We start from the raw sequence: 26,991 nt of genomic DNA, 5'->3' as shown, positions 1-26,991 counted from the left end.
GTAGCTAAATCAATGACACAAAAGACTGAAAGTAAAGGAATAGAAAAAGTTAGTAATATGTCAAAAAAATAAGTGCTGTACAGCCATATTTAAGGAAAAAAAGCATTATTAAAGATAAGAAGTGTGATTATATAATGATAATGAGTTTACACTTACCACTTGAATCACCATGTTCTCCAATAATCCAACCATGGCAGCTTGTGGGATGTACACCCAACTTCTCTCCAATTAGGTAACGAAAACGGGCAGAGTCTAGATTACAACCACTTCCAATTACACGAGTTGCAGGTAAGCCACTTATCTTCCAGACAACGTATGTCAAAATATCCACTAGGAAGAAAAATTTCTTGTTAGAAAAAGATTCATAGTAACTTCCTTTTACAATTTGATTTTTTGAATAGATAGACCAATTGTCTTAGAATCAAATACAGATTCATTACAGAGTTCAAAATGAAGCAAATCAACAACAAAAAAAAGATAATCTCTCAATGGGTTTTTAAAAGATTAAATTATTCACCATCAGAATTTTAAAACAAAAGATTCTTTTTTGAAATAACATATGAGCCTATCTGTATACTTAATAATCGGTGAATTATACCTCTTTAAGATCACCTAGATTTTTCCTCTCCATCACCACAGCCTCATCTAAACTATCAGAATCTCCTACCTAGAATAAGGCCACATGCAGGCTCAGAGCTGTATGCAGGTGAGTGCATGCTCAGGAAAAACATGAGAAGATCCTGAACTTTAGCTCTGTCTAACCATGAGGCTCTGTGAAAGCAGGAAGTGAAGGCTAAGGCACAGTTATAAACTGCCTGGCTAAGTGTTGAAGGCATGCCCCAACTTGCACACAGAGCTTTCCAGCAAAGACTGGGAGATATCTTTTGGTTCAAAATATTTAAGGAAAGTTCTGTCCAATCACTGGCTGACAACTAAACAAATAGACCAAAGGCTTCTGTGTTCATGTGTAATAAAGAATACAGACGACAGAATTAATTCATAAAAGTCATGAAACAAACAAACTACAAGCATCAGCAAAGCAAACCCTGGGAGGGAAGAATTTGACTTACAGAGTTTTCTTGCTATACATTTTTAATGTCCAGTTTTCAACAAAATAATTATGAGGCATTAAACAAAATAAGGAAATATGGATCATACAAAGGAAAAAAAGCAATCAATAGAAACTGTCCCTGAGTAAGCCCAGATATTGAACAACTATCCTATCTTCAAGTCCACTGATTCTTTCTTCTGCCTTCTCAATCTGCTGTTTTGCCCCTCCAGTTAATTTTCACTTCAGTTAAGTTTTTAACCTCAGAATTTCTATTCAGTTTTTAAAAAATAATTTCTATCTATTAATAGTCACTATTTGGTGAGACATCAGTCTCATATTTCCTTTTGTTCTTTAGACATTGTTTGCTTTAATTCTTTAAACATAGTTAAAACAGCTGATGTAAAGTATTTGATAAATCTTTATTCAATTACTCTGGCTAGAATTTCTAGCATGATGTTGAAAAGAAGTGGTGAAAGGAAGCCTCACTGCCTGGTTCCTGGTCTTAGGGGGAAAACCATTTAGTCTTTCACCACTGAGTATAAGCCGAGCTGTGGGTTTTTCATAAATATCTTTTATGAAGTTGAAGAAATTTCCTTTTATTCATAAGTTTACTAAGAGATTATTTTTCAAAATCATAATTCAGTGTAGAATTTTCTTTAATGTTTTTTCTGCATTATTGGCCCTTTTATCATTATATAATATTCTTCTTTGTCTCCAGCAATAATTTTTGTGTTAAAGTCTAATTTCTGTGATATCAGTATAGCCACTCCAGCTATCTTTTGGTTCCTGTTTGTATGAAATATCTTTTTCTATCCTTTTACTTTCAGCTTATTTGTGTCTTTAGTTTTTTTTCTCTTTTTTTTCAATTTTTATTGGAGTACAGTTGATTTACAGTGTTGTGTTAGTTTCAGGCATACAGCAAAGTGAATCAGTTATACATATACATATATCCACTCTTTTTTTTGTTGTTTGTTTAGATTCTTTTCCCATATAGTCCATTACAGAGTACTGAGTAGAGTTCCTTGTGCTATACAGCAGGTTCTTATTAGTTATCTATTTAATATATAGCAGTGTGTATATGTCAATCCCAGTCTCCCAATTTATCCCTCCCCTCTCCTTCTACCCTGGTAACCATAAGTTTGTTTTCTACATCCATGACTTTACTTCTGTTTTGTAAATAAGTTCCTTTGTACTCTTTTTTTTTTTTTAGATTCCACATATAAGCGATATCATATGATATTGGTTTTTCTGTGTCTGACTTACTTCATTCAGTATGACAATCTCTAGGTCCGCCCTGCTGCAAATGGCATTATTTTATTCTTTTTTATGGCTGAGTAATATTCCATTGTATATACGTACCACATCTTCTTTATCCATTCCTCTGTTGATGGACATTTAGGTTGCTTCCATGTCCTGGCTATTGTAAATAGTGCTGCAGTGAACACTGGGTGCATGTATCTTTTTGAATTACAGTTTTCTCTGGGTATACGCACAAGAGTGGGATTGCTGGGTCATATGGTATTTCTATTTTTAGTATTTTAAGGAACCTCCATACTGTTCTCCATAGTGGCTGTACCAATTTACATTCCCACCAACAGTGTAGGAGGGCTCCCTTTTCTCCACACCCTCTCCATCATTTATTGTCTGCAGATTTTGTGTCTTTAAATCTAACGTGAGCCACTTATAATTAGGCAAGAAAAAGAAATAAAACGCATCCATATTGGAAATGAAGAAGTAAAACTATCTCTATCTGCAGGTGACATAATCCTATATATGGAAATCCTAAAGAATCCACAAACACACACACACCAAAAAAACCTATTAGAGCTAATAAATAAATTCAGTAAAGTTGCAGGATACAAGAGCAACACTCAAAAATCAGTTGTATTTCTATACACCAGCAATGAACGATCAAAGAAGGAAAATAAGAAAACAATTCAATTTTCAGTATAGAGTCAAAAATAATGTAGTACTTAGGAATAAATTTAATGAAGGAAGTACAAGACTTGTACACTGAAAACTACAAAACATTGCCGAAAAAAATTAAAGAGGAAATAAATAAATGGAAACACATCCCATGTTCATGGATTGGAAAAATTACTACTGTTGAGGTAGCAATACTCCCCAAATCCATTTACAGTTTCAGCTCAATCCCTATTAAAATTCCAATGGCCTTTTATGCAGAAATGAAAAAGCCAATCCTCAAATGCATATGAATTCACAAAGGTCCCTAAAGAGTGAAAACAATCTTGAAAAGGAAAAGCAAAGCTAAAGGACTCACATTTCCTGATTTCAAAACTTACTACAGAGCTACAGTAATCAAAACAGTATGCTACTGGCATAAGGATGGACATATCAATCAATGGAACAGAATTGAGAGTCCAGAAATAAACCCATTTACTATGGTCAATTGATTTTAGCAAGGGTGCTAAGACAATTCCATGGGGAAAAAATAATCTCTTCAACAAATTTTGGGACAACTGGATCCACACGCAAAAGAATGAAGCTTGATCCTTACCTCACACCACGTACAAAGTTAATTCAAAATGGATCAAAGACCTAAATAAGAGCTGGAAATATAGAGTAAATCTTCATAACTTTGGATTTGGTAATGATATCTTGGGTATGACACCAAAAGGAAAAATAATTAAATTGGACTTCATCAAAATTAAACATTTTTGTGCATCAAAGTATACTATCAAGAGAGTGAAAAGGCAGCCCACAGAATGGGGGAATATATTTGTAAATCATATATCTGCTAAGAGTCTTGTATCCAGATTATATAAAAAACTCTTATTACCCAACAACCAAAAGACAAACAATGCAATTTTAAAATGAGCAAAGAACTCAAATAGATACTTCCCCAAAGAAGATGTACAAATGGCCAACAAGCATTGAAAAGATGCTCAATGTCATTAGGCACTAGGGAAATGTAAATCAAAACCACAATGAGATACCACTTCACATCCACTAGGAGAGCTAAAATAAAAAAATAGAGAAAGTTTACAAGTGTTGGTGGGGATATGGAGAACTGGAACATTTATAAATTGCTGATGGGAATATAAGTACACCCACTATGGAAAACAGTTTGGCAGTTACTCACTAAGTCAACATAGAATTACCGTATGACCCAATATTTCTACTCGTAGGTATATACCCAAAAGAGTTGAAAACAAGTGTTCAAATAAAAGTTTGTACATGAATAGTAGCACTATTCACAATAGCTAAAAGGTAGAAACAACTCAAATGTCCATCAAGTGATGAACAGATAAATACAATGTGGTATAGCTATACAGTAGAATATTATTCAGTCATAAAAAGGAATGAAGTACTGATGCATGCTGAAACATGGATGAACTCTAAAATTATTACTAAGGGAAAGAAGACAAAGACAAAAGGACACATGTTGTATGACCCCATCTATATTAAATATCCAGACTAGGCAAATCCATAGACACAGAAAGCAAATTAGTGGTTTCCTGGGTATGAAGAGAGGGGAAATGGGAAGTGACTGCTTAATGGGTACAGGGTTTCCATTTTAGGTGATGTAAAATCTGGGCACTAGACAGTTGTAGCAGTTGCACAAAATAAAATGTACTTAATGCCACTAAATAATATACTTTAAAATGTTTAAAATGGTAAACTTATGTATATTTTCCCACAATAAAAAAAATAGACTTTCACTCAAAAATTTTTACTAGAGACAAAGAAAGACATTATATAATGGTAAAAAGGTCAATAGATGCTGAGGAAAAAAGCATTTGACAAAATTCAACACCCATTCATGATTTTAAAAAAACTTTCTGAAACTATGAAGAAAAGAAAATTTAATGAAAAACCCACATTAAACATCAAACTCAATGATAAAAGACTGAATAGAGTCCCCATAAGATAAGGAACTAGGCAAGTATGTCCACTTTCAACACTTGTTGTGCAAAGGTGACATGCACAAATACCACTAACACCAGAGGCTATGGATATAAACAATGTTTATTGAAGAAAATCTTAGAAGGAGAGAAGTAGGGAACCACACTCTGTACACTGAATTCTCTTTATTCCACAGTATAGGTTAGGCACAGATCTTCTGTATACAAAATTGTCAAGGGAAGAGAAGCCTCCTTTGGCTGGCAAGCAGGATGTTCTCTTGAAACTCCTACAAGAGCAAGAGTGAGCCCCACCACCTCACTATGTTACACATTTATACGTTAGCTTTGGAGGGAATGGAAACCCCTAGTTTCCTTAAGTAACAAAAAATTTATCAAGGGATAGCTGGATTCAGGAACAATGGTAAGAAGTATGCATTTCCAGGGCCAAGGTCTACATACCAAAGTCCCCGAAAAGAACCATGCATGCCAGGACTTCCCTGGTGGCGCAGTGGTTAAGAATCCGCCTGCCAATGCAGGGGACACAGGTTCGAGCCCTGGTCCGGGAAGATCCCACAGGCTACGGAGCACCTAAGCCCGTGGGCCACAACTACTGAGCCTGTGTTCTAGAGCCCGCGAGCCACAACTACTGAAGCCCACGCGGCCTAGAGCTCGTGCTCCACAACAAGAGAAGCCATTGCAATGAGAAGCCTGTGCACTGCAACGAAGAGTAGCCCCCACTCGCCGCAACTAGAGAAAGCCCACGCGCAGCAATGAAGACCCAATGTAGCCAAAATAAATAAATAAATTTTTTTTTAAATGTTGAAAAAAAAAAGAACCATGCATGCCAGGAATGCTGACAACAGCTTAAGGCCTTGCTGTCCCTCCACAGGCTGGCTCAGTTCAGTTGATTCAGCTGTTAAGCTACTGAAAGGAAGGAGGAAATGAGTTTCCAGGGTCATACAGATTTGCCTCTCCTCGTTACCAATATTCATCACTGTACTGGAAGTCCTAACCAGTGAAATGAGGCAAGAAAATAAAAAGATCTTCAAATTGGAAAGGAAGAATTAAAAGAATTAAAACCAGTAAATGGTTTGAAGATGACATGATAATGTACAGAGAATATCCTAAGAATATAAAGAGAATTACTAGAATTAATAAGTGAATTTAGCAATGTTTCAAGATACAAGGTCAATACATAAAAAACAATAGTATTTCTATATGCTAGCAATTAAACAATTAGAGAATGAAATGTTAAGACAACTCCTTTTATAATAGCATCAAAAATATGAAATATTTAAGGATAATTTAACAAAATTTGCGTAAGACATAACATTGCTAAAAGAAAATAAAGAAGACTTAAATAAATGAAGAGGTATGCCATATTCATGGATTGGAAGACTCAATAGTGTTAAGATACCAATCTCTCCAAATTTATCTACAGCCAGCATGTGCTTGTATAGAAATTGATAAGCTAATTCTAAAATTTATGTTAAAATGCAAACAACACATAATATCCAAAGTAAGTTTAGAAAAGAACAAAGAGAATTTATACTAATTTAAAGAGTTAGTGTAATCAAGGTGATGTGTAATAACAAAAGAATATATATGGAAATCAATGTAGAAAATAAGGAATCCAGAAGTAGACCCACATATATGATAATTTTCAACAAAGTTGTCACAGCAATTCAGATGTGAAAAAAGCATTTTCAACAAATGTTGTGAAAACTGGATATTACCATTGAAAAAAATAAATATCAATACTTACTTTACATTAAACACTAAAATTTATATGAAAATGAATCACCGCCCTAAATATAAAAGATAAAACTATCAAACTTATATAGGAGAAAATCTTCAGACTTAGGGTAGGCAAAGGGTTCTTAACAAGGAGTCAAAAGAGCATAAAGCACAAATAAGAAATTGATAAACTAGACTTCACCAAAATTAAAAACTTTACTCATTGAAAGATATCATTAACATTAAGAACACAAAAAGGCAAGCCACAGACGGAGAGAACCTATATGCGATACTTAATATCTGACAAAGAGACCTGTATTCAGTATATATAAAGAACTCCTATAATTTAATAGTTAAAAGACAAAAGATCTAAGTTTTAAACATGGGCAAAATATTTGAAGAGACCCTTCACAAAAGAAAACATACTAATATTCAATGAACACATGAAAAGATTCTCAACATCTTTAATTATCAAGGCAATACAAATTAAAACCACAATGATATTGGAATGGCTAAAATTGAAAAGACTGACAATACCAAATGTTGGCAAGAATGGGGAGCAAGAATGTAGAGAACTCTCTTGCAGTGCTAATAGGAATGTAAAATGGAACAATCACTTTGAAAATCTGTTTGGCAGCTTCTAATAGAGTTAAATATATATCTACCATATAACCCATCTATTTTGCTCCCAGGTATTTACTCAAAGAAATAATGATATATATCCATGCAAACACTTGTTCAAAAATGTTTACAGCAGCTTTATTCATAATAGTCAAAAGCTAGAAATAACCTAAATATCTGCAACTGGTGAATGGATAAGCAAAAAAGTATTTAAAATGCATAAACAAAAGAATAATCACTCTTCATCCATAAAAAGGAACAAATCACTGAAACTCCCAACAATATGGATGAATTCTGAAAAAATCATGCTGGGTAAGAGAAGCCAGACAGAAAAGATTCAGTATGATTCCATTCATTTGAAATTCCAGAAAAGGGGGCCAGAGGTGGAACAAGGGATGGACTGCAAAGGAGCACAAGAAAACTTTAAGAGATAATGGAGATGTTCTTATCTTGATTATGCTAGTGGTTTCATGGGTGATTACATCTATCAAAACTCACTGTGGAATGATGGCAGCAAAATGGCCCAATAAGACATACCTCACTCATAACCCCCCCTCAACAACAACAATTTGGCATTCACCTATGGACAAAAGTACCTTTATGGAAGCTGTGGAATCTAGCACCATACACCAAGGGACCCCGGAGGAGACTGGCCTAACCATGCGTCATGTAATAGGTATACAGACCTCAGTCCTGGCTGTGGATCCTACAAATGGCCCATATGTCTCCAGCCCCTTTCAGCTGCAGTCCAGTAGCCCCTGGAGAACAATGTTTTAGATAATCAACCACAGACAAGATAGCCTTTGTAGAAGCCCAGGTTTCCAACAGAGAAGTTCTAGGACACCACTGGAGCAAAAAAATATATATGAATTTGGATGCATAGTAAAAGGAACAGTTTACCTTAACCTGCAACACTCCTTCCCCCAGATGGCAAAGCTCAGGGCCAAGAGAGACCTTCTTAGCCCATGATTTCTCCCACAGGGGGAAGTGAGAGCATGTAAGTGAGCACCCAGCTTCCCTAGCTGTGTGGATCACTGGCAAAGAGACCCATTTCTCTCTCACCCCATCTTGAGTACTGCATCTTGAGCTGCATGACTGGGAGACTGGAAGAGGCTGGGAGAGTGGCAAGTAGGACCCTCAGAGACCATTAATGCGACATGGATCTTACTAACTGCATTGTGGACTCCATCAAGAAGACCAGCTCATAAACCACTGGGGATGCCTTGTCCATGGATTCTCCCCAACTAACCCACAGGCACTCCTAGCTCTCCACGCACCTCACCCACACACATCCCCAACCTGTGGCTGGCTTCCTATGTGTGCTCCCAGTGGTAGCAAGAGCAAGTTTTGGCACATGGCTAGTGAGCACAGCCCAAATCTGTGGGTCAGGAACAGACCACAAACTTCACCTTTATCTATGTCCTTGGGAAAGCAATGTCCTTGGGAAAGCCTCCTTGGGAGGCTGTCAACACCTGGCCTACTGAACTGAGAGAACTGAACAAGAGAAGGCATACAGGCTTAAGAATTCTGCCACACAGGGAGTAAGAAGCATGGAGTAGGCATACACATAAAAGGTCTGAGAAAGCCTCAGAATCCCTAGTAGGGCTGACAGAAGGTATTTCTCTCCTGAAATCATTGGGTAAAAAATAGAGATGACTGCTACTTCAAATGCAAAGACAGCAACACAAAACTTCAAGGAATGTGAGAAATCAAGGAAACATAACAGTACCAAAAGATCACAATAATCTTCTAGTAATCAACCCCAAAGACATGGAGATCTATGATATATTCAATAAAGAATTCAAAATAGCTGTTTTAAGGAAGCTAAATGAGCTACAGGAAAACAGAGAAAGACAATACAATGAAATCAGGAACACAATTCATGAACAAAATGAGAAACTTAACAAAGAGAAATCATAAAAAAGAACTAAACAAATTCTAGAGCTGAAGAAATGAAAACTGCAATAGAGAGCATCAACAGCAGAATGGATCAGTGGAAGAAAGAATCTGTGACTTAGAAGACAGGGCATTTGAAATTATCTAGTCAGAGGAAAACAAAACAGTGAGGACAGCTTATGTGATTTATGAAATTCCACCAAAAGAAAAAAATCTGCAAATTATTGGAGACCCAGGAGAAGAGAGGAAGAAGGAATAGAAAGTTTATTTAAATAAATAATGATTGAGAACTTCCAAAATCTGGGGAGAAATGTGGGTATCCAAGTTCATGAAGCTCATAGGTCAGCAAACAAATTCAACTGAAAGACATCTTCAAGAGACATTACAGGACTTCCCTGGTGGCACAGTGGCTAAGAATCCGCCTGCCAATGCAGGGGACATGGGTTCAAGCCCTGGTCTGGGAAGATCCCACATGCCGTGGAGCAACTAAGCCCGTGTGCCACAACTACTGAGCCTGCACTCTAGAGCCCATGAGCCACAACTACTGAGCCTGCGTGCCACAACTACTGAAGCCCGCCCACCTAGAGCCCGTGCTCTGCAACAAGAGAAGCCACTGCAATGAGAAGCCCGCGCACCACAACAAAGAGTAGCCCCTGCTCGCCGCAACTAGAGACAGCCCGCGCACAGCAATGAAGACCCAACACAGCCAAAAAAATAATTTAATTAATTTAAAAAAAAGAGACATTACAATAAAACTGTTGAAAATCAAAGACAAAGAGAGAATCTTAAAATCAGCAAGAGAAAAGAAGCTTATAACTTACAAGAGAACCCCCATAAAGCTTCAGTGGATTTCTCAGAGAAATCTTTCAGGTCAGGAGAGAGTGGGATGATATAGTCAAAGCACTTAAACAAAAAACTGCCAACCAAGAAAACTCTACTCAGCAAAATCGTTGTTCAGAAAGGTTAGAAAAGATAACATCTTTCTCAGACAAACAAAAACTGAGGGAGTTTATCACCACTAGATCTGCCTTACAAAGAATAATGAAAGGAATTCCTCAAGCTAATTATTATAATTATAAATTATAATTATAAAATTATTATAGTTAATGAAGGATGCTAATTAGTAACAAGAAAATACACAACACACTGGGTAAAGGTAAACATATAGTCAAATTCAGAATATTCTATTACTGTAATATCATAGTATATTAGCCACTTAACTGTAATAAAAAAGTCAAAGGACAAGAGTAATAAAAATAATTTGTTAATGAATATACAATATAAAAGGAGGTAAATTGTGAAATCAAAAACATAAAAGGGGGGAGTAAAAGGATAACGGTTTTTTTTTATGCAATCAAAGATGTTGTTATCAGCATAAAATAGATGGTTATGTCTATTAGATGTTTTATGTATGCCTTATGGTAACTACAAAGTGAAAAGCATATACACAAAAGATAAAAAGAAGGTAATCAAAGCATACCACTAAAGAAAGTCATCAATTCACACAGGAAGGCAGCAAGAGAGGAAGAAAAGAACAAGGGAACAACAAAATAGCCATAAAACAGTTAATAAAATGTCATTAGTAAGTCTTTACCTATAGTCAGTAACTACCAATAATTACTCTAAATGTAAGTGGATTGAATTCTCCAGTCAAAAGGCAGAGTGGCTGGATGGATGAAGGAAACACTACCCAACTATATGCTGCTTACAAGAGACCCACTTTAGCTTTAATGACATACACAGGCTCAAAGTGAAGGGATGAAAATAAGGATATCCCCTGCAGGTGGAAACCAAAAGAGAGCAGGGGTAGCTATACTTGTATCAGACAAAACAGACTTTAAGCTAACAACTGTTAAAGAAACAAATAACAAATACAAATAAATTTGTATCATTATCAGGACATGCACCCAACATCAGAGCAGTTAAATATATTAAGCAAATACTAATAGACAATAAAATAATAGCAGGGGACTTCAATACCACCACTTTCAACAGTGGATAGATCATCCAGACAGGAAATGAATAAGGAAATGTTGGACTTGAACTATACTTTAGCCCAAATGGACCTAACAGACGTACAGAACATTCTGTCCAACAGCAGCAGAATATACATTCTCAAGTGCACGTGGAACGTTCTCCAGGATAGATAATACGACAGGTCCAAAATTTTAAAAGATTAAAATCATACCAAGTATCTTTTCCAAACACAATGTTATAAAACTAGAAATTAACAGGAGTGAAACTGGAAAATTCAAAAATATATGGAAATTAAACAACACACATCTGAACAACCAAAGAGTCAAAGAAGAAATCAAAAGGGATATTTAAAAATATCTTGAAACAAATGAAAATGGAAACACAACATATGAAAACTTATGGGATGAAGCAAGAGCAGTTCTTAGAGAGGGAAGTCTATACAGCATTAAATGCCTACATTAAGAAAAAAGAAGACCTCAAATAAACAACCTCAAGGAGCCAGTAATAGAAGAACAAACCAAGTCCAAAGTTAGCAGAAGGAAGGAAATAACAAAGATCAGAGTGGAGATAAATTAAACAGAGACTAAAAGGACAACAGAAAAGATCAATGAAACTAACACCTGGTTTTTTGAAAAGTTAAAATTGAAAAACTAGACTAAGGAAAAAAGAGAGAAGACTCAAACAAATAAAATCAGAAATGAAAAAAGAGACCTTACGACTGATACCACACAAATACAAAGGATCATGACACTACTATGAACAATTATATGCCAACAAATTGGATACCCTAGAGGAAATGGATAAATTCCTAGAAACATAAACCTACCAACACTACATAATGAAGAAACAGAATAAATGAACAGACCAATAATGAGTAAAGAGATTGAATCAGTAATCAAAAATCTCCCAACAAAGAAAAGTCCAGGACCAGATGGCTTCCCTGGTGAATCTACCAAACATTTAAAGAATTAATGCCAATCCTTCTCAAACTCTTCCCCAAAATTGAAGAGTAGGGAAAACTCCCACACTCATTTTATGAGACCAGCATTACTCTAATACCAAAACCAGATAAGGCTGCTACAGGAAAACTACAGGCCAATTTCCCTGATGAATACAGATGCAAAAATTCTCAACAAAATATTAGCAAACCAAATTCAACAATATATTAAAAGGATCATAAATCATGATCAAGTGGGATTTATCCCTGGGATGTAAGGATGGTTTAACATATGCAAATCAATAAATGTGATATACCACATTAACAGAATAAAAATAAAAATTATATTATCATCGCAATAGATGCAGAAAAAGCAATTACCAAAATTCAATATCTGTTCATGTCAATATCATATCAACAAAGTGGGTAGAGAAGGAATGTACCCAAACATAATAAAAGCCATATATAACAAGCCCACAACTAACATCATACTCAAAGGTGAAATCCTGAAAGCTGTTCCTCTAAGATCAGCAACAAGACAAGCGTGCCCACTCTCGCCACTCCTATTCAACATAGTACTGAAAAGTCCTAGCCAGAGCAATAAGGCAGGAACCAAAATGAAAAGGTATCCAAATTAGAATAAAAGAAGTAAAACTGTCTCTGTTTACAGATGATATGACCTTATTTATAGAAAATCCTAAAGACCCCACCAAAAACTAATAGAACTAATCAGTACATTTAGTAAAGTTTCAGGATACAAAATACAGAAATCAGTTGTGTTTCTATACACTAACAACAAATTACCTGAAAAATAAATAAAGAAAACAATCCCATTCACAATAATATCAAAAACAATAGATACTTAGGAATAAATTTAATCAAAGAGATTAAATATCTGCACACTCAAAACTACAAGAGTTTGATGCAAAAAAATGAAGCAGACACAAATAAATGGAAAAACATCCCATGTTCATGGATTGGAAGTATTAATATTGTCAAAATGTTCATACTATCCAAAGCGTTCCATAGATTCAATGCAATCTAAAATACCAATGGCATTTTTCACAGAAATAGAAAAAACAATCCTAAAATTCATATGGGACCACAAAAGACCCCAAATAGCCAAAGCAATCCTGAGAAAGAAGAAAAAAGGTAGAGGCATCACACTTCCTGATTTCAAACTGTATTACAAAGCCATAGTAATCAAACCAGTATAGTACTGGCATAAAAACAGACACATAGACCAATGCAACAGAATCGAGAGCCCAGAAATAAGCCCTTGCAGATACTGTCAACGGATATTTGACAAGGGAGCCAAGAATATTCAGTGGAAAAATACAGTCTTTACAATGAATGGTGTTGGGAAACAATAATCACATGCAGAGGAATGAAATTGGACCCCTATCTTATGCTGCTCACAAAAATTAACTCAAAATGGATTAAAGCTTTAAACAGAAGCCTGAAAGTGTAAAACTCCTAGAAGAAAATGTAGGGGAAAAACTCCTTGACATTGGTCTTGGCAATTATTTTTTTGGATATGAGACCAAAAGCACAAGCAACAAAAGCAAAATAAATAACTGGGACTACATCAAACAAAAAAGCTTCTGCACAGAAAAAGAAACAGTCAAGAAAATGAAAAGGCAACCTATAGAATGGGAGGAAATATTTGCAAACTATGTATCTTATAAGGGGTTAATATTCAAAACATCTAAGGAACTCATACAACTCAATACCAAAAATTCCGATTTAAAAATGGGCAGAGGAACCAAATAGACATTTTTCCAAAGAAAACATACAAATGGTTAACAGGTGCGTGAAAAGATGCTCAACATCACTAATCATCTGGGAAATACAAATGAAAACCACAGTGAGATATCACCTGACACCTGTTAGAATGGCTATCACCAAGAGGACACATGTTGGCGAGGATGTGAAGAAAAGGGAACGCTTGTGCACTGCCTGTGGGAATGTAAATTGGTACAGCCACTATGGAAAACAGTATGGAGGTTCCTCAAAAAAATTAAAAATAGAACTACCATATGACCTAGCAATCCCACTTTTGGGCATATATCCACAGGAAATGAAATCAGTATGTCAAAGAGATACCAACACTCCCATATTCACTTCAGCATTACTCACAATACCAAGATACGAAAACAACCTCAATGTCCATCTACAGATGAATGTCTAAAGAAGATGTGGTACATAGATATACAATGGAATATTCAGCTACAAAAAAGAAGGAAATTTTGCCATTTGTGACATAGATGGACCTTGAAGGCGTTATGCTAAGTGAAATAAGTCTGACAGAGAAAAAAATACTGTATGATGTCACATATGTGGAAACTAAAAAAGCCAGACTCATAGAAAGAGAGAATAGAATGGTGGTTGCCAGAGGCTAGGGGAAAGGAGAATGGGGAGATGTTGGTCAAAGGATATAAACTTCCAGATGTAAGATGAATAAGTTCTGAGGATCTAATGTTGGCTATAGTTAACACTACTATATTTTATATATATACTTGAAAGTTGCTAAGAGAGTAAATCTTCTCTTAGTGAATCTTCTCTCTCATTTTTTTTGTGGTGTTCCCACCACAAATAACCACGTTATATGCATTAAACTTACATGTTATATGTCAATTATATATCAGTAAAGCTGGAAAAAAACAAAGTATTGTGTATTTTGGATGGGTGCGGTTTACTGTCATAAATTTACCTAAATGACATTGTTTTAAAAAGAAAAAAAAGGAATGGTATGGAAATATCATCCTTATGCAGTTAAACGGAGTAGAAGAGACTCACCTGGATTTGAAACAATAAGCATCTTACAGTCAGGACTATTTTGGACTATGGCAGGAATGATTGATTTCATGATATTCACATTACGTTGGACTAGATCAAGGCGACTTTCTCCTTCCTGCTGCCGTGCACCTGCTGTGACAATAACTAATTTGGAGTTTGCAGATACACTGTAATCTAAAGAAGGAAACAAAAGAAACTATTTGGATCAAGACTGCCATAATCACTGTGCCTTAATTCTTTAAAAGTCTATTGTATGATGATGGTATTAAAGTACTACCTTCATGTCTGGCATTTGCAGATGAACAGATTTTCCATATAGTAATGTTATCTTGTATAATCTGAAGGAAATTTTGTCACTATGATTTACCAATGTTCACATGGCTTTTTTAAAAAAAAATAATAACAGAACCTACCATGGCTTTTAGCCCACATTCTCATTTGTTATTAAGGCCTGAGGCACTGCAAGTCAGCTCTCTGGATTTTTAGAAATACCATATGAATCAGAAGCTTAGAACTCTGAGAATTTATGTGTGTTTCATGATTCGAAGAGTGAGAATGTATTTACTTAAAATTATTATTATAACTTGTTTATGTATCTGAGATCATAAACAAGTTCTTGATTCACACAAGAAAATTAATTACCTTCTAAATCTGATGACCAGTTGTAAAATGTTTCACCTATTAAACCCAATGACAGGGGCTTTCCTGGTGGCACAGTGGTTGAGAATCCGCCTGGCAATGCAGGGGACACGGGTTCGAGCCCTGGTCCGGGAAGATCCCACAAGCCACGGAGCAACTAAGCCCATGCGCCACAACTACTACTGAGCCTGCGCTCTAGAACCCGCGAGCCGCAACTACTGAGGCCTGTGCACCTAGAGCCTGTGCCCCGCAACAAGAGAAACCACCGCAATGAGAAGCCCACGCACTGCAACAAAGAGTAGCCCCCACTCACTGCAACTAGAGAAAGCCCGCACGCAGCAACGAAGACCCAACGCAGCCAAAAATTTTAAAAAATAAATTAATTAAAAAAAAAACAACAACGACAATATGTTACAATGCTCACTATCCCACACTGGCCTTTTTAAAAACTATCATATACTTAGAAGTTATTTTCTATTTGGATGTCAAAAACTAAATTAGCTAAAATCTCTATATGCCATCTCCATTTTTAAAAAACTTATTTTTATGCTCTTTTGAAAAGGAAATTTGCTTGATTTTAAACATACTATTGCATCTCTATGATCATTCTTATATCTTTCTAATCCAATTTATAAACCATAAACATTTGAATGGTTTTCCTGCCCCAGTAAAGATTTTAATTAGAAAGACAAACTTAGAGAATTTCATTTCTTAGGCTGGCAAGTTTCACATTAATCTAAGAGATTATCTTTCCCTTGTATCAAATAAAAGATCTACAGGAGGAAGTTCTCTTCTCTCTCTGCATACATAGTCTACTCACTCTTGCTCAAAGACCTTGCTTGACATCATCTTCCATAAAGTCTTATCTAACAACAGAAATCCAAAGTAATCTCTCAACCTCTGTGTCTCTCTCTGTAACTCTCTATCCCAGCCCCTCGTTTTCTCCCTCCTCCCCCCTCGACTTTTAGAGAATAAACTGGCAAAAAACCTTGCAACTTCTCCAGAATCATCTCACCATAGCTCAGATCAACTATTTGAAATATTATGTCCAACAAATTCAATTAAAGTGTATACCAGAGTAAAATATCAAGTCTTTTCACAATCTGCCCGCAAGTTAACTTACTAGCTTTGTGTCTTATTTTTATTTCAGATTTTCCAGGTACCCTGATTCTGTTAATGCCATCATCTCCTTACCTGTTATTTATTTTCCTTTCTAAATATAACTCAATCCTCCCAGAGACAGCAAACCATAGTGGTCTGGAGCAAAGGCTTCTTAAATACCAATTCCTCTGCCAGGCATCCCCTAATTATATCATTCATAAATACTACTCTGACTGCACTGAATTTTTATAGCACTTACTGCCTATAATTCTCAGATAGTCTTTGTTTATAGTGCTTTATGTTATCTTCCTGTGGTTATGTTGTATTTATACCCGTAACTTGATCATTAGATCCACAATAACAGATTCTGGTCTCGTATTACCTTAAAACCTTAAAAAGGTTTACTACCTATTCATATTTAAATAACATATTAAGTTTTATCTGTTTTGAATCATAAGGTATGTATTACTTTAGATAAATATTATGTATCTGACATTTATCCATGTTAATGTGTGTCCCTGTAGTTCATTCACTTTCATTGCTGTGTAATATTACAGTGCAAAATTGATCAACTTAGTATTGTTATACAATGAATTATTTCCAGTTTGGGGCTATTACAAATGACAACACTATACATCCTTGTACATGTATCTTAGTACACATGTACACAACTTTCTCTTGGGAATATACCTAGGAGTGCAATTTCTAGGTTTGGGATATGTTCATGTTCAACTTCACCAGGTAATGACAAACTTAAAAAAAAAAAGTAGTTTTACTATAATACACTTCTACATGTCATGCATGAGAAAACCTATTGTTCCACATCCTGACAAACACTTAATATTATCACACTTTTGCCAATCTAATAGGTGTGCAATGGTATATTGATATACTTTTTATTTTCTTGGTTACTAATGAGATTGTCTTTTCCTATATTTACAGGCAATTCGAGTTTCTTCTTTCGTGAAATGTTCAAGTCTTTTCCTATTTTTCTATTGGGCTATGTATATTTATCTTATTTATTACACAAGTACTTTTAGTCTGAACACTATTCCTTTGCCAGTTGTTCATGCTGCAAATATTTTCTCTCAGTTTACGATTTGTCTCTTCACTCTTTTACAGTGCCTTTTTAAGAACATAAACACTAAACTTTATACTCCTTCCTTTACTGTTCATGCTTTTTGTGTCCTTGTGTTTAATAAATTCTTCCCTATCCTGAGGTCATAAAGATATTCTATGTTATCTTCTAAACAGAAGCTTTGAAGTTTTGCCTTTCATATTTTTGGTCTTTAACCAATTTGGAATTGTGTGTGTTATCAAGAAACAGTTCAGGGGACTTCCCTGGTGGTCCAGTGGCTAAGACTCTGCGCTCCCAATGCAGGGGGCCTAGGTTCGAACTCTGGTCAGGGCACTAGATCCCACATGCCTCAACTAAAGATCCTGCATGCCGCAACAAAGATCCTGCATGCCGCAACGAAGATCCAGTGCAGCCAAATAAATAAATAAATAAATAAATAAATTTTTTTTTTTTTAAAAAAAGGAAAGGGTTCAATTTTATTTCTTTCCATAAAAACAACTATTGCCATAAGAAAAAATTTATAAGTCTGCATTGATCTACAATATGATCAGTGTTATATAACAATCTTTTGTTTGTCTCTGCACTTAATTAGTGTAGCTTTGTAATAAGTCTTGATATCTGGTAAAGCAAGTTCTCACCACCTTGTTCTTTTTCAAGAGTATTCTTGACTGTGCAGCCCAGGCTGTTGCCATGGTGAAGCTGAGCAAAGAGGCTGCAGCAGCTCTTCAAGGGTGGGCACTTTGCCATCCACTGGAGCTCTGTTCCTTTCAAGATTTACCTGGGATTTGAGAAGAATGCCTGAACCTACTGTTTTGAACCTGCTTTGGGGATAAAGGAGTATTTGGTCATCTGGATTTGGAAGCGATCAATGGACAGGAAGAACATGGAAGGTGTGCACTCTGCCTGGGAGGTGAGATGGAACTTCTTTCAGACATTTACCAGTTGGATGGCACAGGGTTCTCACTGCACAGCTGCATCTGTGGCAGAGTGGAACCTCTACTTACTTATTTATGATAGACTGTATCAAAATAAGTGTTTTTAACAATGTTTTAAAAAAGTGTCTTGTCTATTCTTGGACCTTGAATTTCTGAATGAATTTTAGGTTTAGTTTAATATGTACAACAATAACAACAACAACAATAAAACTTGGGTTTTGACTGTGATTGCATATAATCTATAATCAATATGGGAAGAACAGACATCTTACAATATTGAGACTTTTATGAACAAGGCACATCTCTTCATTTATTTAGATATTTAACATCTTTCAATGAGGCTGTATTATTTTCTGCATAAAAGCTCTTATACATGTCTTGTTAGATTTATTCCTAGGTACTTGCTATATTTGATAACATAAGTAATACCTTTAAAATTTTTTGCTTGTTTTTGAATAGATTTTTAATAATTAATAATAGTTAATATTATTAATAGTTAATAATTATTAAGAGTTAATATTATTAAGAGTTAATAATTTTGTGTCTGGCATCCTTGCTAAACTCTTATTTAGTTCTATATATTGTCCCTCTTCTTATATTTGTTTATCTTCTTTTTGATTTTTTTGTAAAATCAAAAAGTATGTTTTTATAATTTTACTTCTTCCCCTTTACTAAAAGGATTGCTTCAGGTACTTATCCTGCCATATGACTAGAAATTAAAGGCTGAATGATTTTTTTAATTTTTAAACTGAATATTTTTAAATATATATTTTTTAAATTAATTAATTTATTTATTTATTTTTGGCTGTGTTGGGTCTTCGTTTCTGTGCAAGGGCTTTCTCTAGTTGCGGCGAGCCAGGGCCACTCTTCATCGCGGTGCGCAGGCCTCTCACTGTCGCGGCCTCTCTTGTTGCGGAGCACAGGCTCCAGGTGCGCAGGCTCAGTATTTGTGGCTCACGGGCCTAGTTGCTCCACGGCATGTGGGATCTTCCCAGACCAGGGCTCAAACCCGTGTCCCCTGCATTGGCAGGCAGATTCTCAACCACTGCGCCACCAGGGAAGCCCCTGAATGATTTTTTAAAGTATTTTAATACAGGAGTAGCTCTTTTAACTTGACTCCACTCAATAAACTCAACAGATTAACTGATGTAAAACATACTGATACCCAAGGCACACTGAACACTCTCAACTAGAAGACTTCTGTCTAGTACATCTGTATACCTCTGCTCATGAGTTGCTGCATATCAAGAATCTGTCACGCTTATACCCAAATATATTTATGCCAGATATATCTATTAATTATATAATATGATGTAAATCACTAAAATATGAGGGTGAAAGAAATACATAGTAAAGGTAAACACGACATTCAGGATTGAGATATGAATAGATGTAACACACAGAATGTATCAAGTGAATTGGTAATGTTTTATTTCTTTTGCTGGGTGTTGGATACACTGATGTTTGTTATACTTAAAACTCTTTTTATATCTGAAGTATTTCATAATTAATTTTTTTAATGACTGTTACTATGAAAATTAAGTTGAATGCCTTAGAAAGACATATTAAAAGGAAGTTGTTTAAAAATCTTCCTTTTAGGTATGAGAGAAATAAAAATGGAGAAAAACCATAAAAATTTAATAGAATCTTGTGATTAGACTGCTTCATGAGTATCTTTAAATTAATTATAGTACTTTAAAGAAATAGAAATGATTACTACCGGTGTGCTATAAAAAACACACTGCAAAACTCCAATCAGCTGAGCCATACTCAAAGTCCTTGCCCTACAATCAGAAAATCAGCAAATGAAGTTCTAAGTACATTAACATGTTTTAGGTCAACATAAAATTTTATGATGGTTCTTTCTAACAGGCATTTTTAAATTAAGTAACCACTTTCAGTTCCAATCATGTTAGATAAGAGGGATTCTAGTAGAAAGTACATCTGTTGAATCACATTACCAAAAAGCACACTACATACATCAGTGTATGATAAAAGTTATTTTTCCTAATACTCTAAGGCTTCTTAGTTGGCCAACACATGATGCTAATGCTAATGGGGCTAAGCTCTTCATTTCCTCTTCTATAGCCTCAAACTATACCCTGAAACCTGGTCCTCTAAAAACACACATCAAAAAAACAGGTTAGGGATTTCCTTGGTGGCGCAGTGGTTAAGAATCCGCCTGCCAATGCAGGGGACACGGGTTCGAGCCCTGGTCCGGGAAGATCCCACATGCTGTGCAGCAACTAAGCCCACGCACCACAACTACTGAGCCTGCACTCTAGAGCCCGCGAGCCACAACTATTGAGCCCGCGTGCCAAAACTACTGAAGCCCGCGAGCCTAGAGCCCGTGCTCCGCAACAAAACAAGCCACTGCAATGAGAAGCCCGTGCACTGCAACGAAGAGTAGCCCCCGCTCGTCGCAACTAGAGAAAGCCCACGCACAGCAACGAACCCCACACAGCCAAAAATAAATAAATAAATAAAACAGGTTAAAGAATATAGATAAATGTATCAGTAATATTACAAAACTATTCAAGACTGCATATCCTTGAGAAAATATATAAGACTGAATGACAAGTTTAAAAAGCATTTATATAATATAATGTCAGTTGTGTAAAAAACAAATGAAAAAAGTAAATAAATAAACAAAACGATTAACAGACGAGATTTAAAATTTTCTTTATACTTCTTTTGTATTTACCAAATTTTCTCCAATTAGAATGGAATGTTCTTTTTCTTCAAAAAATTAACCTTCTAAACTATATGTCCTAATTATAATAGTGCTATTTTTTAATTTTATATTTATTGACAACAGTTTGATAAACTTCATTACTTTTTTTTAAAGCTCTGAAAATAACTTTATAAAACTAACCGTTTCCAGAGACAATCTTTGAAGTATTAAAGAAAAGACTGCCATGCTGAAGATCCATTGTTTCTCCCTTCAGTTTGTCCACTGCAACATCAACAAGGGCAAGCTCATCAGCCAAATCCTAAAATACATGAAAGTCCTGAATAAAATGTTCCCATTTCAATTTTAGGAGAAAGAGAAAAAATTTTGTGTGGTTATTTTATAATCAAAGGAGTGTTACATTTTTAACAGAAAAAGTGGTATAAAAATAATGGTCTTTGTGGGAGTTCCCTGGTGCCCTAGTGGTTAGGATTCTGAGCTTTCACTGCTGTGGCTCCGGTTCAATCCCTCAATCGCTGGTCGGGGAACTGCAAGCTGCAAGGCATGGCCAAGAAAAGTCTTTTAATGTGCCTAGAGAGACCAGAAGTTAAGGTAAACAACAGAATGTAGCAAAAATTATTAATTGCTTTGCCTTCATGTAATTGTTAAGTTTTTTAGAATTGGTTTTCTTCCACTTCAGGTAACAGTATAAAACGAATAAAAAGTTATGAAATCCTTTCAAAGGCTTTTATTATATTTAACCCTTATGCCTAATTTCTGAATTGGTTGAAGTTGTTTTTAGTATGAATGCTTACGGCCAAAATATAAAGGTAGCCACCTGTGGGAAACCATTTCATGTGGCTCAGTATATTACAATTAACGTCCGCCCTCCAACCTAGGGGTAGATAAGCATATACCAGACCCAACCAATTATTCCATCCTTCCTTCTGGCTGCAGCAATTAGTTCACAAATGGGTATATGGCCCAGGCATAAAAAATGAGCACAATGTCTATGAGGTTAGAAAATGGAAGATGAGAAATGAAGTCTTGTTTTTCTTTGGAATCATAAGCTCTAATGATATAAGACTCTAAGAACAAACTGTATATCCATCTTTACCACCATATACAAAGACCCTGCCCAAGAATTAAGCCAACAGAGGAAATATAAACCAAGATATGCAGAGACTGTGTCTTGATATGTCTGAATTCCAGAATTTAGTAATATCTGAAGCTAGCTCTACTGAGATTTTTCCAGTTACATGAACAATATACAGTCTCTGTATACTACACTATACTCTAATTTATTGGGTTTTCATCACATGCAACAGAACATAGAACGATATAGAAGGAATGTAGGGGACTTCCCTGGCGGTCCAGTGGTTAAGACTCTGTGCTTTTGCTGCAGGGGGCACGGGTTTAACTAAGATCCCACATGCCATGTGGCAAAAAAAAAAAGAAGAAGAAGAAGAAGAAGAAGAAGGAATGTATTCCCTCAGATTCCAGTGGCCAGATTCCAAAGGTGAACAGTAAGGGAAAGGAATCAAAGTCCCTATTTACTACTGTTCCCCACCCCACCCCCCACATCAGGTACCATCTGGCCTTTCTGGAAAATTGTAAATTCTAAAATTTACTAAATTAAGTGTCATACATCAGGAATAGGATAAGGATAAGGAGTTTCATCCAAAAGAATCATATATCACTTTTCAGCTAACTGATAAGAAAACCAGATCATGCTTACAGATCCATTTTTACATCTGTGTATCTGTCTGGTCTGGACAGAAAAACAGAAACCACTCTAAGCATTTCAACAGAAGGAATTTAGTATAGGGAACTGGTTAGACAGATGTTGAAGGGCTGAAAGAACAGAAGGGGAACATTTATGGTAACCCAGAGATAGTAACTGCAGCTTGAAGCTACCACCCCTAAGGCTGAGGAAGCAGAGAGTCTAAAGGAGGTGCTTCATGGAGCTAGGCTCAGACTCTGGAAGAGGCAAAATCTGCCTACTGCTCATACCACTAAACGGACAAGATGAGGTCAATGCTGGGGGTTCCAAACGAAAGTGGAGGTTAGAACCAACTGCTACCTTTGGGACAAAGGGATACAGCTGGGATGACAGTGAACAGAACAATAAGCAAACAGGAAGCAGCAGGTCATGGTTCTCCTCCTGCCTCCCAACTTTCCTCTAGTGTTCCCTATTGGCAGAACCTAACAAGATGCCAACTGGCAAAGGAGAAAATAATTATGCAGAGATCCAGCACCAGCATCACAAAGCAGAGTATACAAAGTTGAATTTGAAACTGAGTGCCAGTAAGTTAATAACCAACACAGCCTGCTTTTAAATTATATTTCCAACTTGATTTATCTCCCTTCTCAACAGGTTACCAGAAAATTCTCTCAAGGGAATCCTTCCATCCCCATTTGTCTTGACTGTCAAAGACGGAGCTCAAATAATCCCTAAAAGTTTTTGTTTATTTGTTTTTTAAGAATTAACTATATCTATGTGAGTCATTTCTCAAATACAATTCCAAATAGAGAGCCTGGGATTGTTAAGCCTACCAGAATCTAAAGGAATAGTTAAGAGTATCCCAGGATCTTTTCTCTAGGGAGGTCCTGAGTAACCATAGTAAGGTAGAGAGATAGAAAAAAAAATTAATCTAAGGAAAACTGCTATGGGCACTTTGCTCTGTACAGGACAAGGAAGTAGGTTGTACTGCTATCCACTCCTAAAAACTTTACATGTCCTGAAAAAAACCTTTAAAGTCCACCTTTCATGAAATATGCAGGTGTCATGGTATTCATTACAGCCCTTATGTCCCTTCACATCAGTGGACTATATGAATATGAATATTTTAATATCTTTCATCACTTTCCATTTATCCCACAATTTACATCAATGTGACTTGAAGACAAGGTCCTGAACTACTCTCCTTCATTTGGGCATTTGCCAGGGTACAATGGATTCTAGTAGAAAATAAATGGGCTCTAACAACTGACCTTCTCGTACAATTTGATTTCTGAAATTTCATGATAATATTCCTTGGAGTAGGCTTTTATTGATTCATTGTGCTGAGCCCTCAGTGAATTCTTCATATCTACAAACTCATGTCCTTTTATCTCTTGAATAATCTTCTTCCCTCTCTTATTTCTTACTGAAATGTCAATCAACTACTGGACCTCCTGACTGCCCCTCAAATTTCATCTCTTTTCTATATTCCATCTTTGTCTGACAGTCTGCTATCTAGCAGCCCAGAGGGAGTAAGAAGATTCTTGCCTCACTGTCGAACATGTAGACGTTCAATGAATTCTACTGCTTTCAATAGGATGTTTGTCCTCTACTGTCTTTGATTATCTTGAGTGCAGAGCCTGTCTAGTTAAACTTCTCCAAAGAATAAACTCCTTCCCCTTGTCTGCTGGGATGTGAGAGGTGGTTGCCTGCTGATTAATGTGCAGAAAGAACCTGGTGGTTTTCCCTCTCATCATATAAACTTTCAACTAATCCTGCTATTTCTTTTTTTTTTTTAAATAAATTTATTTTTGGTTGCATTGTGTCTTGATTGCTGGGCGCGGGCTTTCTCTAGTTGCAGAGAGTGGGGGCTACTCTTCGTTGTGGTGCCCAGGCTTCTCATTGCGGTGGCTTCTCTTGTTGCAGAGCACAGGCTCTAGGCGCAGGCTTCAGTAGTTGTGGCTCACTGGCTCAGTAGTTGTGGCTCACGGGATCTAGAGCGCAGGCTCAGTAGTTGTGGCGCACTGGATTAGTTGCTCCGCAGCATGTGGGATCTTCCCTGACCAGGTCTCGAACCCATGTCCCCTGCATTGGCAGGCGGATTCTGAACCACTGTGCCACCAGGGAAGCCCAATCTTCCTGTTTTTAGTCCCATCCCTTAGCTCCGTCTTGTAACTGATACTTCCAACTCCTGAGCCTTTCTGAGGTTCTGGAACTTAACTGGCTTTGCTTCTTCTCATCATCTCCCTATGCAGGTTTCTAAAGATTGTCTAAATAATGTAGTATAGCTTTTAAGAGTACAGAATATGTGTCCAGATTGCCAAGTTTTGAATTCTGGCCTTTTCACCTACTAGCCATTTGACCATGAGCAAGCTATTCAACATCTGTGCTTCAGTATTTTCGTTTATAAATGGAGATAACAGTACCTACCTCCTAAGGTTGTTATAAAGATTAAATAATACCTTTAAAAGACTTAGCAAGGTGAAAAGCTTAACGATGGAAACTACAAAACTGCTGAAACAAATTAAAGAAGACACAAATAAAGAGATATCCCATGTTCATGGATTGGAAGATTTAGTATTGTTAATATATCACTACTGCTCAAAACAATCTACAGATCTAATGCAACCCCTAACAAAATCCCAATGGCATTTTTTTTAAGAAATAGAAAAATCCATTCTAAAATTCATATGGAATCTCAAGAGACTCTGCACAGCCAAAACAATCTTGAAAAGGAACAAAGCTGGAGGTCTCAAACTTCCTGATTTCAATACTTATTACAAAGCTACAGTAATCAAAACAGTGTGGTACTAACATAAAGAGACATGCAGACCAATGGAATAGAACAGAGAACCCAGGGGGAAAAAAACCTCTCACATATATGGTCAGATATTTTTTGACAAGAGTGCCAAGATCATTCAATAGGGAAAGGACAGCATTTTCAACAAATGGGATAACTGGATATTTACATGAAAAAGAATAAGGTTGGACTGTTTACATTATACCATAGACAAAATTAACTAAAAATGGATCAAAGACCTAAATGTAAGACCCAAAACTATAAAACTCTTACAAGAAAAGATAGAGGGAAAGCTTCATGACATTGGATTTGGCAATGATTTTTGGATATGACACCAAAAGCACAGGCAACAAAAGTAAAAACAGATAAATTGAACTACATTAAAATTTAAAACTTCTGTGCATCAAAGGACACAACAACAGAGCGAAAAGGAAACCCAAGGACTGGGTGAAAATATTTGAAAATCATTTACCTGATAAGCAGTTAATATTTAGAATATAAAAAGTACTCCTACAACTCAAAAACAAAAAAACAAGCCAATTTAAAAATGGGCAAAAGGACTTCCCTGGTGGTGCAGTGGTTCAGAATCCGCCTGCCAATGCAGGGGACACGGGTTCGATCCCTGGTCCGAGAAGATCCCACATTCTGCGGAGCAACCAAGCCCGTGTGCCATAACTACTGAGCCAGCGCTGTAGAGCCTGCAAGCCACAACTACTGAGCCCGTGTGCTGTAATTACTGAAGCCCACGCGCCTAGGGCCCGTGCTCTGCAACAAGAGAAGCCACCGCAACGAGAAGCCCGTGCACCACAATGAGAAGCCCACACACCACAATGAAGAGCAGCCCCCACTCGCCACAACTAGAGAAAGCCCGCACGCAGCAACGAAGACCCAGTGCAGCCAAAACTAACTAAATAATAATAAAAAAGAAAAAGAAAAATGGGCAAAAGATTTGAAACATACATTTCTCCAAAGCTATACAAATGGCCAACAAGCACATGAAAAGATATTCTGGAAATAGAAAGGAAAATTAAAGGACTTCCATTGTTATTTTATCAAATTTGGTACTTTTTATTTTATAATGAGAATGTAATGCTTATATAATTTAAAAAAATTTTTTTAAAGTATAAGCCATTGGGAAATATGATTTTCACCCATTACTC

General features: G+C 36.2%; 1 protein-coding gene across 1 annotated transcript in view; it reads right to left on the bottom strand.

Moving 5' to 3' along the window:
- The window catches only part of LOC133099446 (L-lactate dehydrogenase C chain), a 46,923-nt gene that overhangs the window by 19,224 nt on the left and 708 nt on the right, over window positions 1-26,991 (bottom strand). The window contains exons 3-5 of the mRNA XM_061203117.1: window positions 21,513-21,630; window positions 14,885-15,058; window positions 157-330 (exon numbers count right to left, since the gene is read on the bottom strand). Of these exons, the coding sequence (XP_061059100.1) occupies window positions 157-330; window positions 14,885-15,058; window positions 21,513-21,630 (466 nt within the window). The remainder of the gene's footprint in view (window positions 1-156; window positions 331-14,884; window positions 15,059-21,512; window positions 21,631-26,991) is intronic.

This window comes from Eubalaena glacialis, chromosome 10 (genome assembly GCF_028564815.1).
Source record: "Eubalaena glacialis isolate mEubGla1 chromosome 10, mEubGla1.1.hap2.+ XY, whole genome shotgun sequence".
Taxonomy (NCBI): domain Eukaryota; kingdom Metazoa; phylum Chordata; class Mammalia; order Artiodactyla; family Balaenidae; genus Eubalaena; species Eubalaena glacialis.
Note: the sequence above shows the minus strand (reverse complement) of the source record. Positions and strands in the feature narration are given on the sequence as shown.